At 29.7% G+C, this 15,732-nt stretch overlaps 1 protein-coding gene across 1 annotated transcript; it reads left to right on the plus strand.

Moving 5' to 3' along the window:
• LOC104768925 (putative two-component response regulator ARR21) lies at positions 7,181-10,549 on the plus strand. Its single transcript, XM_010493023.1, has 9 exons — positions 7,181-7,347; positions 7,596-7,775; positions 7,875-8,312; positions 8,447-8,523; positions 8,775-9,494; positions 9,600-9,719; positions 9,847-9,963; positions 10,074-10,124; positions 10,236-10,549. The coding sequence occupies exons 1-9, from the start codon at positions 7,224-7,226 to the stop codon at positions 10,287-10,289; spliced, it is 1,881 nt and encodes a 626-aa protein (XP_010491325.1). The 5' UTR covers positions 7,181-7,223; the 3' UTR covers positions 10,290-10,549.

Here is a 15,732-nt window from a genome sequence, read left to right on the forward strand (position 1 = left end):
TTCTTTTTTTGGCTGTACGTAAATGGTAACATACATTTTTAGGCTGTATTTTTTATTCTTATTAGTTTTCTTTTGAGTGGCTGAATTGGCTGTATTGACTATATTGACTTTTGAATTTGAATGGCCTGCAATTGCAATTATACACACCGATTGAGCTGAAAAGGAAATTCAACTGATATATGACATTCGTAGAAAAGACAAAAAACCAGCTGAAAAAAAATATTCCTTAGTAATTAGTTTTTTGCATGATGTTTATTTTATTTTATAGTTACTTATCAATCCATAATTTATATTAAGAAAAATCACTTAAATTTGTTTAACTCAATAAATTTTGTAAGTGGTAAAAAAGCTTTAGATGATTTAAATTAATGTTAGTACTGAATGATAATTTACCGCTTGATTTAGCGACCGATTTGCTATCAAACATAAAACAATATTGATAGCATGCAGATCCATCATCCATATCACACATCATTTTTTTCTAAATCCGTTCGTTTCAAAATTTCATAATATGAAAACCGACAGTTTCATCGTGACTACTAGAATAAAATGAAACGGTCATCATTTATATTGTAAGGAAATATGTTGGGCTTGGTGAGGCCCATCATAGCTTTATATATAACGCTTCCAACCGTGACAACGAGAGCCAAATGGTGGTATCACAAACCGGAAGACTGTTTTAGGCTTTTAGCAGCTGATTTGGTGAAAACTGAAAAGTAAGTAAGCGTTTTTAAAGCTGTGGTATAAAAACAAGAGTCGGTGGTTAAGAATCGAACGTTTCACCATTTTAAAGCTGAGCAAACGAAATATTTGCTTATTAGTTTAATTTTTTCTTCTTTTAATGCATGTTGTTCATAGAAAAAGTGAAAGAACACAACAAACACACACGTAAGAGTACATAAAGGTTATAAAAAAATATTTATCCAAAAGAATCTAGAGTTGGACCCACGCACCATACTATCGTTGGAATCCCTTTATTTTTTTAAAAAAGAAACAGAAAAAAAAAGAAATAATACTAACGTTGTAGAAAACAAATGATAGAAAAAAAATAGTAATAAACAAAATAATTCATATTTTTAGTATCTCTTGAAGTAAATTGATGAAATTGAGGTGTGAGTAAAGTAAAACAAATATATTATTAGAAAGTAAAACAAAAATAAAAGTAAAAGAAATATAAAATAATAATTACGAAAAGAAAAAGGATTAGTAATGAATTTTTAAAAAGAGTTGAGTTGCTTAACCCAAAACACAGATATGGAGCGGTTAAGGTTGTCTTCTTGTGGAGAGTGTGGCAGTACAACATTTTCAATGATGTCTGTGAGTGACACACAGCTTCAACGCGCATGTATGAGTTATGTCTTCTCTCGTGTTTCTTGTTTTCTGGAAAGAAACAATGTATTCACCTAAAATTGTCTTTTACGTACATTAAAAAAAAAAAAAATCAATTTTGATGTATAGAAGAAAGTTAGAAACGGTACATTATCAATTTAACGTAACCGTTTTCTTTAGTTTGCAGAATTTGATATCCTCGAGTATATCGATTTGGTCTGTTATGATAGGTGGTGCTCTTTGTGTTGCTAATTGTCAAACAGTACTACCCCAAAACATGCAATGCAACTTCTCCGTCTGGTGTAAGTGTAACTGATCTTCTCTTTTTTCAACGATATGTTAAGAACAAATGTACGAAGCGATCTTAGCAAATCGATCAGCATGATAAAACAAATATTCTTTTTGGTAATAATCAGAGAGCAATGTATTTTTTTTTTGATAATTTTCTTCATTTTTGTTTTAGTTGTAGTCATTGCGTAATTAATTGTTTGACTTATTTTAAAGCGTCGAAGATTCCTGTATTTGATATAGAAAGATGCAAATTTTCTATGTTTTATCAACAATTAAATACGCTATTTAATAAATGGTTGTATTAAGGTTGGCGTTGTATAAGTATATTGACATACCGGAAAGATTAACCTTATCCAATCTTCTCACTGCCACACTCCATTTCTTTTTTTTTCCAACATGGACAAGCCAATTTGCCTACATTTTACGCAACAAAAATATAATACTAATAGATTTTGTTTTACAACTTTAGGAGGAAATGTATTTGGATAATGTTTGTAACAGTGCAAGGCACTTATGGTATATTACAATGATGGAGTGCCTTGACTTCTTCATTTTATACACCAACACTACTAATTCTACTACGAGTAGTCTAGTTACAAGTCCCTTTGGGATCCACTCAGGCACTTCGTTACAAAAGTGTCCATATCTCTTAACACATAATATCATGTTCTGTGTTGGTGCTTACCAATGAACTATAGTGTGGTATGTCGGACTCGACAGATAGATAGCGTCACTTTAAGAGGGAAAGTGACATTATTGAGGCATTTTTAAACCCTAAATTTAGTAGTCGTCGACAATATGTCTTTCACTCTTTCCTATTGACGTCTAATCCAACAGCTGACTTTTGGTTTATCGGTGAAATTGCTGTTGACTCAAAATTCCAACGCAAATTTTGGTTGGAAAGAAATGTGTAACGTGACAACCGTATATTGATGATGGACGACACTAACTTTTTGAACTGGTGAGTTTTCATTGTCTAATGAAAAAAAGTAATAAGAAAATAATTCATCGATGCACTACTTTTTTGTTTTGTTTTGTTTTGCATATACACCACTAACAAAATGATGCATCGTAATTGAAATTAGTGACTCAGTTTGAGTCGAACCATTAGCAACTAATACGTCGAACTGTCGATGCATTAACGATATATTACATGTGTCGTGATTTACTCAGTTCACATGGTAGGTTGATTTATCCTACAGGATTGCGCGACAGAATCAAAGGAGTAGTCCTTTGTATTCTGTAAATTATGGCGACGTTCAGATAGCAGCACTTTCACATAATTTAGGTGGGATAGGCTGCATTGGGTTTATTCGATTATCTTATTAGCCTAAATCATATTTTAGGCCCAATATATACGGGCTTAATGCCCAAGGAAAGAAAAAGATTGTCTGTAGATCGACACGTGTACCAAAATTACAAACCTAATCAGAACAAATTACACGCGACCCAACGATTAACAAGTTCGTCTAATTGTTTTTTTTTTCTAGTTACATACGCTTGCATCTAAAATAATTTAACGCTTTATAAATATTGAGACTTTCTTTTTTATTACAACGTCTACTACTATATTGATTAGAACAAATTTTAATTACAATGGTTCGAATGAAAGAATATCCAATAAGCCAAATGGAACATAGAAATGGATATACATACAGTATATATACATATATGTATGTGTATATTTAATGGTGTAAATTAAAAAGGATATTTGCTCAAAGCGAAAATTCCCACTTTTTTTTTTTTTTTACGTCTATTTTTATTTCTTCGAAATCGAGTTTACAAAGTTACAAAAAATATCCACACATAGATACATAAACTAAGGAATAATACAACTTAAGAAGCGAATTACACGAGGCTCCTTGTTCAGAAGACTCTTACTCGCTAACAGATTATAAAATCTGTTATTTCCTTCTTCGTACTCGAACCCAAGTCGTTGCGATTTCTAGCTATCATCCAACTATGAAAATACCACATTCACTTCGCAATCTTTTTAAAACACCATTGCCTCTGGAGTGATTTGTACCATCCTTCCCGAGAACAACATAAATCTGAAACAAACTGCATAAGTCCTGATTCACACATTGTCAAGGCTTTAAGTCTTTAACAAACCACTAGAGAAACCGGCAGAAGATCTTTCGCCGGAACCAAACTCTACTGAAGAGATACATAAACTGATAATAATAATATGGGAATAGCCACCATTGCAAAGCATCATCACGAATAGTCAATATGAGACTCCACCAACGATGTCACTTGAGGAAGCCACCGTGGATGTGTGTCAAAGCTGCTGATGTCGCAAGGAAACCACCATCGCACTCAAGACAAACAGAATCACTCAATTTTTGTAAGGATGATTGAAGACAAACTAGATATTGAAGAAGATGAAAAGACATATGTGTAGACACATAATTACAAATAAGAAAACAGGACACGGTACTGACACAATTGATGCATCGGCCACCGGCCAGATTGAATCGGAAAGAAAACGCTCAGAACCCCTTTTATTTATCTGTTATTGAAAATTCCCACTTTACCATCCAGCAACTTTGTGAGGATAAGGATTACCCATGCGAGATTCAAACTAAAATATGAAAACATTTACATTTATTTTATTTCACTTTTATTTATGAAATTTAACTGTGTAATGAATTCTTGAATTTCAGTTTCATAATTTTCTTAAAATTTATATTTACTTTTTTTTTTTGTATGTTATAAACAGAATAATTTGGAACAGGATATATGCATAACATACTATGTATTTTAAAACTACTATTTAGTAAAACAAGACAATGCTATAAAAAACAAATTAAAAAAGAAGAATCTTCTAATTTTTTATAAAATACTTTTAGTTATTTTTATTATTTTTGAGAAACCCAACACTAATAGTTATCTTTTTTTTCATGGGATTAATTTGTTTTTCTTTTCCTTTAGAAACAAGAATCCAATAAAGAAAATTTAGAAAATTAATGTTCACTTCATCTTGTTGGCAATTGTCAATCCCTTTAAAGCTAATTTTGAGAAAATTATATTAATTAATTACTTTATTTTTGCCTAATTACAAAACCACATCTATACATACTTTAATCTTCCCATAATTAAAAATTTCTTCTAATAACAGACCACTTTAGATTCCCATTATTCAATTGGCAAAATCATTAATAGCAATTTAAAAGAAAATCTATCGTCTTGCATGCAACCCGTACCTTTTTGTAACATACATATTAATTAGATTCTCATTCACTTATTTTATTGTACTAGTTTCCTTAACTGACATTTTTCCAAATCACCTTTCACACTAACGGACGACCTTTTTTTTAACAAGCAGACGTTAAAAAAAGAAGAAGCAGCTGATTAGATTTGACTTTTGAATTTTGATTACAAATGAAATGTAACAGATATCACTAAAAAATAATTAAAAATCATATACTAATTTTTGATACTTTATATTAAAAAAAAAGAGTTTTGAGAATAAAAAGATAGCAGTGGTTGTACATACAATAGATTCTAACAAAAAAATATTTATATGATCTTTATAATAATATCATTTCAAAACCTGTTTTCAACAAATACTGCCATTATGTGAAAATATGATAGACTTAAATTATTAAATATTACTTCTTCCGTTTCATAATATAAGATGTTTTAGAGGAGATTTTTTATTTCATAATATAGAATATTTTCAAGTTTATATGCAACTTTTAGATTAATTTAATATTTTATATTATGCAGTATTGTTTATCATTGGTTGAACATTTTAAAAGTAAACACTTCTTAATTAGCGTGCTTTTAGTTAAAAATCCTATATTTTGAGACAGAGATAGTATAATTGAAAATATTATATTATGGATATGCGTATTTGATAACTATAAATCCCACTTTCGAACAAAAATATTGTTTTAGAAATTTAATTGTTATGTTAAAATAAACTAATAATTTGAAAGTAGAAAAATGCTAAAATGTAACGGATGCATTACTGATCTTTTATATTTTAAAGTTTGACTTTGTATACTATCGACAAAAACATCGTTAAAATCGTTATACTAAATAAAGAACTATTTACAAATAACATAACATAAATTAAAGTGTCCCAATTGCGACAAAAGTTCAGATACGATGTTGTCGTTTTTATTAATCACATTCACAATGATTGAAATTATATAAGAATATTTAAGTAAAGTCAACGAACACGCATAATCTTCATATTATATGATAAATTTTAAATATTCAATATATATATATATTACCTAATATTTTCATATATATAATTTTGTTATTTGCAAAGTTAGTAATAGAAAATATAAATTAAGCGTCATAATTTTTAATCAAATAAGTAAATATGAAAATGTGAATGTAATCTTTTAGTTAAATAATTAAACGTATTTGATGTGTGCACCCCCTAAGTATAATAAGTAATTTAGATCATGTTTTGTATTTGACATTCAGCGATAGTAACATTTTTATGGATTATTATTTTTGATTAAAAATGTGAAGTAATAAACCTTCAAACAGTTCAAAATTAACTGCGATTTCGATAATTTTGTATCTAGACTTAATCTTAAATTTATCTTATATAGTTTTTGAAAAACATAACCAATAACTGTTTAAAAACACAATATTGGATACAAAAATAGCAAATACATATATTTATGAAAAAATAGTTTAGTGATTGTAAGATTTAATTTCGAGAATAGTAGATTAGGTTCAAGTCATTTTGATGTGATTTTAATCATAGTTAGTCATTATACACATCTAAATAGTGAAAATATCTGCCTCTTCCAAGAAACATAGAGACTAATTTGGGTTTTGGTGTGAGACTGGGCAACAAAGTACCCCAAATCTTAGTTGTGAATGCCAAATGCTATTTTTTATACAAAACAAAAAAAAAAACAAAATTTCGAATAAAATTGTGTACCCTGCTACTTTATGTAGTAAAAGATGTAGTAAAATAAGTTTTTGGTTACACAGTCTTCAACTACATCAATTTTTCATTGGGTTAACTTTATAAATCAAAGTTCATATATATTGAAATCATAATAAAATTTCATACTTTATTTTGGAATTTCTACATACAATATTCTAATATCCTCCCTTTATAGCACAAATCCAACAAAGATGTAAGCAATCTATATGAAAATCAATCCTAAAAAAGAAACAAAAGATCTGGAGAAATATTTAAATTCAGAATACATTTATATAATTTTTTTTTTTTTGGGTTGTATCTATAAAAAAATTATTGGTTAATAGCATTAATTTTTTCTTACTTAGCCTAGATTTTTTACATTAATTAGCACACGGTATTTCTGAGCAGTGGTAATATTTTGTTGTATCTATCTTTTCTAATTTTTCTCAGCTTTTCTTAATTTTCAATATTATTATTAAAATAGTAAATAAATAAGTTTTGATCTATCTTATATTATTATTATTTTTTTCTAAAAATGTTACTTTTATATACACCAGTACATTTTTGCCAAATGTTACATTTGTGTGTTTACTTTACATGCCTTTATATATTGAGCTTTGTGCAACCTAAATAGTTCATACAGACTTGATCAAAAAAAAAAAAGAAGAAGAAAAACAAACTCTATACAAAGATTAACAGAATGACTTTTGCTGAATCTCTCCACAACAAAAGTTCTGTCTTGAGTATCAACATCCTAGTTGTGGATGATGATCCTGTTATCCTTGAAGTTCTTCCAAAAATGCTTGTAAAGTCGAAATACAGAGGTGAGATTCTTATTATATATCATATATGATATGTTTATTGAGTTTTTTGTTTGTAATTTCATTTAGATTTTCCTTCATATTATATTTTAGCAGGAAATACAACTTGGAAAAACAACTAGAATGATTTTTTTTCTTCTTGTTAAACAAATCATCCAGATTCGAATTCCAATTACATGCATGCACACATCTAAAAAATTTAAAATTATATTTTAGCTTATGAAATTTTTATTTTGGTTAAATGATTTAAGATCCATCGGTTATGGAGATCAAAGTTATAGCTGAAGAAGACCCGGTGAAAGCATTGGCTATTCTAAAACTTCAACGAAACAATATCGATCTCATAATCACAGATTATTACATGCCTAGCATGAACGGTCTACAACTCAAAAGACGAATCACTGAGGAAATTGGAAATTTACCTGTCATTGGTATATATTTTTCTCTTTACAACTTAAATCAAAGAATAATATTTTTTTCGTTTTATTTTGTAAGATATATTTAAGCTTACATTTCTTTGAAAATAAAAGTTGTATCAGCGGACGCCAACAAGGAGCAGGAGAGTTTAACTTGTGGAGCGCTGGGGTTCCTTCCAAAACCTATACAAGCAACTGACCTACCAAAGATATACCAACTTGCTTTAACCTGCAAGAGGAATGGTAAGTCCAACTACAAGGCCGACGACACAGGTGCTAGTGTCCCCCAGCAAATCAAGATGCTTCCTGAACAAGCTAATGTCTTGAAGACCAGGAAGAAGTACTCATCTAAAGCTGCTTCCAGATCCTTAAACAGTACAAACGGAAGTGGTCTAATTAGTACCGATGGTTCAAGAAAAAATCGGAAAAGAAAACCTAACGGTGGTAGTGAGGATGGTGCTCCGTCGCAGCCATCCAAGAAGACTAAGATTTCGTGGACGGATGGTCTTAACGACCTATTCCTACAAGCTATCCGACATATTGGTCTTGATAGTAAGTGTTTTGATTTTTTCTATAAACTTTTGATAATACATGATACACTGCTTATTTTTTTACAGTTTAGTTTATATATTATATATATACACATGCTAACTAATCTTTTATTTTTGTTTGCTAATCTTCCAAAGAGGCTGTGCCAAAAAAGATCTTAGCGTTCATGAACGTACCATACTTGACAAGAGAGAACGTTGCCAGCCATTTACAGGTTTGATATCTCTTTTCAAAAATGTTTTAAAATATGGAAAAAGTCTATTATATTCACTTGAATCAAACAAAAACTTTACCTCTCTAATTAAGCAAAAAATCTACAAGTTTTGAGTTTATTTGCCGATTTGAACCTATCCTTAGTCAACAGTAAGATCTCGTTAACACTGTATAACGAAGGCTTAAAACTATAGATTGTGTATCATTCTATACTTTTTAGTTAACTTAAAATCGTTTGCTACGTTACCGCAGAAATATCGGATATTCTTGAGGAAAGTGGCGGATCAAGGTTTGATGAGCATTATGTCAGCTAGAGGCATAGACTCGATGTTTCGACATACTCAAATCAAGGAGTCCTACTTCAACCGATACACACCCTCTACTTCTCTGTACGACACAAGTCTTAACAATAGATCAATCTATTCCAAACCCGGACAAGGCTTTGGACAGTCGAGACTTTTGTCGACCACACGTGAGCCACCCGTCCGTTTCAACCAGATGCCTTACAACTACATGAACCGGTCATCTACTTACGAGACGCACCATGTTGGTTCTGGATCAAACTTGACGCTACCCATCCAAAGCAACCTCAGTCTCGCCAACCAACCATTTCAAAACGAGGAATTAAGAAGCTTTTTCAAACCACCTGTGATGGCGAACAAAATCGGCCAAACATCTCAAGTTCATGGGTTTGGACAACTTGGACCGTTAGCTATTAATTTCAACAATAACATGATGAGTAGCTTTGGAAGTTTTACTCCAAATCAACCAGGACTTGGCCACTTCTCGTATGGGATGCAATCGTTCTTAAACAATGAGAACACTGCATATAACCCTGAGCCACATGCCAATGCAACTACACAGCCAAATCTTGAACTTCCTCAACTGGAGGATCTCAACATACACAGTGGTCTCGGCAAGACTAATGAGCTTCCTTACAACACCAGCAACTTTCAATCCGATCACAACAAGGTATATATATGTCTTCATCACCCCATTTTTTTAATGATCTATATACATAAACATGAAAGTGCTTGTTGTGATATTGTGTGTTTGAAAATTGGTGTGCGCATGCAGCAGCAACAAGGAGAAGAGGCTTCCAACAAATTTGAGCTCCCATCATTTTTTTCGGCTGAACTGAATCAGTTTTTATCTCTTGAAGACGATAGTGACTGTACCTTTGTGAACGTAAATGAGGTATTTCACATATTAAGAGATGTTAGCTATTACGAAATCGAATTTGAACCTGTTGAAAATCATATGGTGAATACTTTCATATAGTATGGCTTACTGATCACTTATATATCACTTCGTTGTGACTTAGGGTCATTCTAGTGGAGAAATAGCCAACACTTTTGCTGCTCCTGAGACGAATCACTCTTATTTTGCCGCTCCGGAGATGAATCCTCCAAGTTTCAACACGAACCCTAATCAGAATCAGGTACCTCTAATTATATCATTCTAAACTATTTCCATGTAACTATGATCATACTTAATATATAGACGAACTGATTGTTTAAATCTGTTCTACAACCTGGACTCGACTTATAGGAACAAGATGCTAATCGAGATATTAGCGATTGGTCGTTTTTGGATCCACAGGTAAACGAGATAACTTCGACAAAAATCAAAAGAAACTATTTGTATATTATTTGAAGTTTATGAGTCTTAGAAACTTTTTTTTTTGGTTAATTAATTTTGTTTCTTATATAGGATTTGGTTGATGACGACTTCATGAACTCTCTGTTCAACAATGACATGAATTGAAAAGTGTTCTCCAAGCTGATGTTTTCAAAGCGAGGTGAAGAAACAAAACCGGCGATAACTGTCTAGTACGTAGGTTTCTAAACAAATATATATGTTATAAAGAAAAATCGTAAAAGTAATACATGTAATATATTTCTAAGGCGTGTTGGAATATTATGTCTTTTCAGCAAGCTAGGGTTGGATATTAAGAACTTTTTAATATGTAATAATAATAATACTTTAGCAAAAAAAAATGTAATAAAGATATATTCAAAAATGTAATAAAGATACTATATATTTCTATTCGCGTTTTATTGTCATGTGTTTGTGCTACATACATACATACGATTACATGTTCTAAAGATGAAATATTACAATGACTTTAACCGGGATAGATATACACACTATATAGTACATATATACACGTACATATACGACTTTGCATAGTATGATATTTTTTTTATTAATAAAAGTAGGTTGTGGTTAAATTTGATTCTTATTGTAGCTATTTTTTGTTTATGAAACATAAAAAAAATGTATCTTAATTAAGTTTCAAATATTTGTTCTCTTAAAAATATATTATCTATTTTTTTTTTTTTGTGATTTCCAATATTCTTTTCTGGTAAGTGAAAAACAAGTTTAAAACGATACCTAAAACCTTCATAACATTTTCTATTCACATTAGTTTTACTATATAGTTTGAGATATAAAAATCAAGTACGAAATCTAATACATGTACTTAATTTCTCCAAATTAAATTTGTGATGAAATCTCTTTCTTTCTTTTTATTAGGTTTTGAAATCTTCAAGATCCTCTATTTCATATTTAATATTGTTTAATTTAAATTAGTTTATTTAAATAACAAAAATGGTTTGCACTAAGGGGATTATATTCAACTTGACATTTTAAATGATTTGTGTAAAATTTACAAATCCTGTGGCTCAATGGTTGACAAAAAAAAAAATTACAAATCCTATGTTATTTAATAATGAATTTTAAAAAGTCTATTAAAATCCACTAATATTGAAATGATAATTTAAAAATCTATTTTAAAATACACTATTATTAAACAGATGATTTAAAAATCTACTTCAAAATCTACGGTTATTCAAAACCGTTTATGGATTTGGATTTTAATGATTTATAGAGATTCTGGAGGATTTGAGAGGATTTGTTTGGTTAAAAATATAGAAATCCAAATCCACTGATATTGAACTGATAATTTAAAAATATATTTTAAAATCTCACTATTATTAAACTGATGATTTAAAAATCTACTTTAAAATCTACTGTTATTCAAAACCATCTATTGTTATTCAAAACCGTTTGCGGATTTGGATTTTAATGATTTATAGAGATTCTGGAGGATTTGAGAGGATTTGTTTGGTTAAAATATAGAAATCCAAATCCACTGATATTGAACTGATAAATTAAAAATATATTTTAAAATCTCACTATTATTAAACTGATGATTTAAAAATCTACTTTAAAATCTACTGTTATTCAAAACCGTTTGCGGATTTGGATTTTAATGATTTATAGAGATTCTGGAGGATTTGTTTGGTTAAAAATATAGAAATCCAAATCCACTGATATTGAACTGATAATTTAAAAATATATTTTAAAATCCCACTATTATTAAACTGATGATTTAAAAATATACTTTAAAATCTACTGTTATTCAAAACCATCTACTTTTATTTAAAACCGTTTGCGGATTTGGATTTTAATGATTTATAGAGATTCTGGAGGATTTGAGAGTATTTGTTTAGTTAAAAATATAGAAATTTAAAATTTATGGTTTTAGATGGTATTTGAACAAATTTTACAATAAATCATATCAACTTCTGTAAAATCATCAAAATCGTTTAAAATCTTATTAAAATTCAAATCACTTGAAATATTATATTAAATACACCCCCTAAGAGTGATATCCTTTTTTGTTTGAGGCATGGGTCAGTCTAGATGTATGTAATTCTCGCATAAAAATGTTTTTTTAATTTATTTATTCTGTGCTATATTTTAAAATTTAATATTCTAACTAATTCATTTTTTTGTCAACTAACTAATTCATTTAATTTCTAGGAATCCTTACATATTTTCTATAGTCCCTAAGACGTGATTGTTTATCTGCATCTAATGACATATTTAATTTAATCCTTACACATTTAATTTTCTGTATCTAAATTCATTATTCTCTAGAAAATTATGAAACATATACATTAATAATATATATATATATATATCATATATTAATATTAATAATGCAAGTCGTACAATTTGACCCCATAAAAATCTCTTCTTTGTAATTATAATTTAAAACAATTGGAAGGACGCCAAAAAAAAACAACCAAAATAGTTTATATATATATAAGTAGTTCAAGAAGGAATCCTCACAATAAACGTTTGGTTTGAGGTTAAATCATCAAAAAAAAAAACTAAATATTTTGAGCCTATTACAAAGACGGACTAAACATCAAAGAGTTAAAGATCAAATGGTTTAATCAATTGACATTGTATCTTGGTGACTTTAAAATAACAGAATGAATTTAAAAAAAAAAATCCAATACACCCAATCTATATATAATAGCAAACCCACTTTTTTATGTCAATTTTTAATCCAACGGATGAGATTAGTTCCAGTTTTAATCCAACGATTTAAAATTATTAATCGTGTCTTTTCGTCGCACTCCCATCTTTCAAAAGTCACACCTCTTAGTCTTTGCATCTTTTTGTTGTACCTCATGGTTTCAAAAATCACATCCATTAATTTTTACACCTTTTAAATCACACCTCTTAGTCTTTGCATCTCTTTGTTGTACCTCCTGGTTTCAAAAATCACATCCATTAATTTTTACACCTTTTAAATCACACCTCTTAGTCTTTGCATCTCTTTGTTGTACCTCCTGGTTTCAAAAATCACATCCATTTATTTTTACACCTTTTAATCACACCTTCTTAGTCTTTGCATCTCTTTGTTGTACCTCGTGGTTTCAAAAATCACATCCATTAATTTTTACACCTTTTAAATCACACCTCTTAGTCTTTGCATCTCTTTGTTGTACCTCCTGGTTTCAAAAATCACATCCATTAATTTTTACACCTTTTAATTTCACACCTCTATGTGTTACACCTCTTTGTTGTACCTCCATGTTTCACATCTATTAATTTTTACACATTTACATTTCTCACCTCTATGTCTTACACCTCTTTGTTTATTATATATAAACTTTTCTTGACTACATAAACAAGTTTCGAACAATTGTTTTCTGAGTACTAAAGAATTGTATTATTGAAGTGTTTTTTAACTTTCAAGCATCAATCTCTAATTCAAGGTAATTTAATATTTTTGCTGCGAATGACCTGTAGTGTTTCTCGGTTAGATTATTATTACTGTTAGTCGACACTATTAAGTTCATACATTAATCTTAGTTTTGTTAACTTTTAGTCTCTTCAAAATTTTTAGCCTTTCCGGTTTTCATGTTTTTGCATGGCTAATGTTATTAAGTACGTGTGCCATATTTTTTGCATGGCTAATGTTTTTGATTCTCAATGTGCAGATTTTATTTTTTAACTTTTTGGAAAAACCAAAACCAAGATACGAGAGGCATGATGATAATATGCAGTGATGCTAGAGCTACGGATAAGCCAAATTTTTTTAACAAACATGGTATAATTATAATTTTATATATGTTCTTATTTTAACCTATTTATTTTTTCTAACAAACATGGTATAAATGTTATTTTTTTCCCATTAGATGTTCATGATCTAGGTTAGTTAACATTTTTTGTAAATAAAGTTTTTTAAAATTTTAGTTGAATTATAATTTCTTATACTTTCTGGGTATCAAACATTTTGATAATATATAGAAATATTACAAATGAGCATGGAAATAGAGAGTGCCGAAGAAAAAGCCAGACATACTTGTGACAACACAAAATCAAATTCTAGAAAGCGTAAGCACGACCAAATGACAAGTCTAAGTTAGAAAGAAAAGATCTACTAAAGGTAACTTATTTAGTCTTTGATGACTTTCTAATATGTATATACAACTTTTTAAAAACATAATGTATAACAGTTACTTTGAGTGGAATCTGCCAAAAAAAAAAGAAAATGCAAGAAATTTATAAAATTAGTGTTTAACATAAAGAGAGAACATCAAAAAGTAAGATATTATTATCACCTGTTTCACCACATCGACTTCGTTTTCGCTGTCGTTTATTGAAGAACATGATGGTACCGATTCATAGACATAAGTGGGAAATCAAATAGAATGGGATGCAGCCTGGATGGAGAGCAGCCGACACGGTGGAATGGGATGGATTGGGAGAGACCAACATAAAATCCTCTATTCTATATTTTTTTAATTTTCTGAACTTTTTTAGTTTAATTGAATTGCTTTGATTGAATAGCTAATGAGTGTACAAATTTTTGTCTATATGCATTCTTAGTCTGTTACGTCTTGATTTTTTTTCTTTTCCAAAGAGGAATATGTGATCTGAAGCAAATATTACAAATCCATGTATCAAATGTGTTAGTAGGAAATAAGGCAATCAAGATTAACCCATTAAAAGGGAGGAAAGAAGGGGGTCTTTTGAGGGAAAACGTGAGACCAACATGCATGGAACTGAAAGCATTATAGCCAAATATATATCTCTAAAAGTTGTAGCTGAAGAATGTGCGTTACTCTATACTAACCAATTAGGTTTGATTGGTCGGTCATATAAAACTCGGTTTTGTACATATCTAAAAGTGAGAGAAAAAAACATCCACAAGCATAAGTGAAATTTTATATATGGTTAAAAGTAATGTTCATAGTAAATCATTTGTATACAAACTCCACTTGCTTACAGCATCGGAATATTGATTGTGATTTGTGAATCAGTAATCTATGGAAAGAGAAATCGCGTATCAAAGTGAAGGGGAAACGAAACTCAATCCAGCCATCTACTCTGATCCCAATCTTCGACCTTCCTTCGACAAGTGGCATTTAGTACTTTCTCGATATAGTAAATAAACCAAGAGAGAAGCAGCCTCGTATGTATTTCGATTGATAATGATCAACAACAAAGACAATTTCTAATAGCGAATTAAGAAAGGATACCAATATATAGCACCATATGGTCGGAGACAAACATAAGTGAACTTTTATATATGGTTAAAAGTAATGTTCATAGTAAATCAAGCTCTAAAAAAGGCTAACTTTTGTGTGTGACAACATAAAATATAATAACATTGAAATGATCTTTGGCTTTTTAATCAGCAGAAAGCAATAGCAAGAAATGAAAACGATCAAATTGATTGAGAAAATAAAGAACTTACGATGAATTACAAATGTTAAATTTCAATTTAGGATTTCACCTCCCCGTGCGGCAACGCACGGGTCGTTTTCCTAGTCTAAATAATAAAATTCTCTTTCTAAATAATGAAAAATCACAAGCTCATTCTGTTGATTTACTTTCC

This window comes from Camelina sativa, chromosome 20, assembly GCF_000633955.1.
Source record: "Camelina sativa cultivar DH55 chromosome 20, Cs, whole genome shotgun sequence".
NCBI lineage: Eukaryota > Viridiplantae > Streptophyta > Magnoliopsida > Brassicales > Brassicaceae > Camelina > Camelina sativa.

Coding starts and splice junctions, on each gene's coding strand:
- LOC104768925 (XM_010493023.1), top strand. CDS start 7,224: ATGACTTTTGCTGAATCTCTCCACAACAAAAGTTCTGTCTTGAGTATC. Junction 7,776..7,874: donor TGGAAATTTACCTGTCATTG/GTATATATTTTT, acceptor TGAAAATAAAAG/TTGTATCAGCGGACGCCAAC. Junction 9,495..9,599: donor TTCAATCCGATCACAACAAG/GTATATATATGT, acceptor GTGCGCATGCAG/CAGCAACAAGGAGAAGAGGC.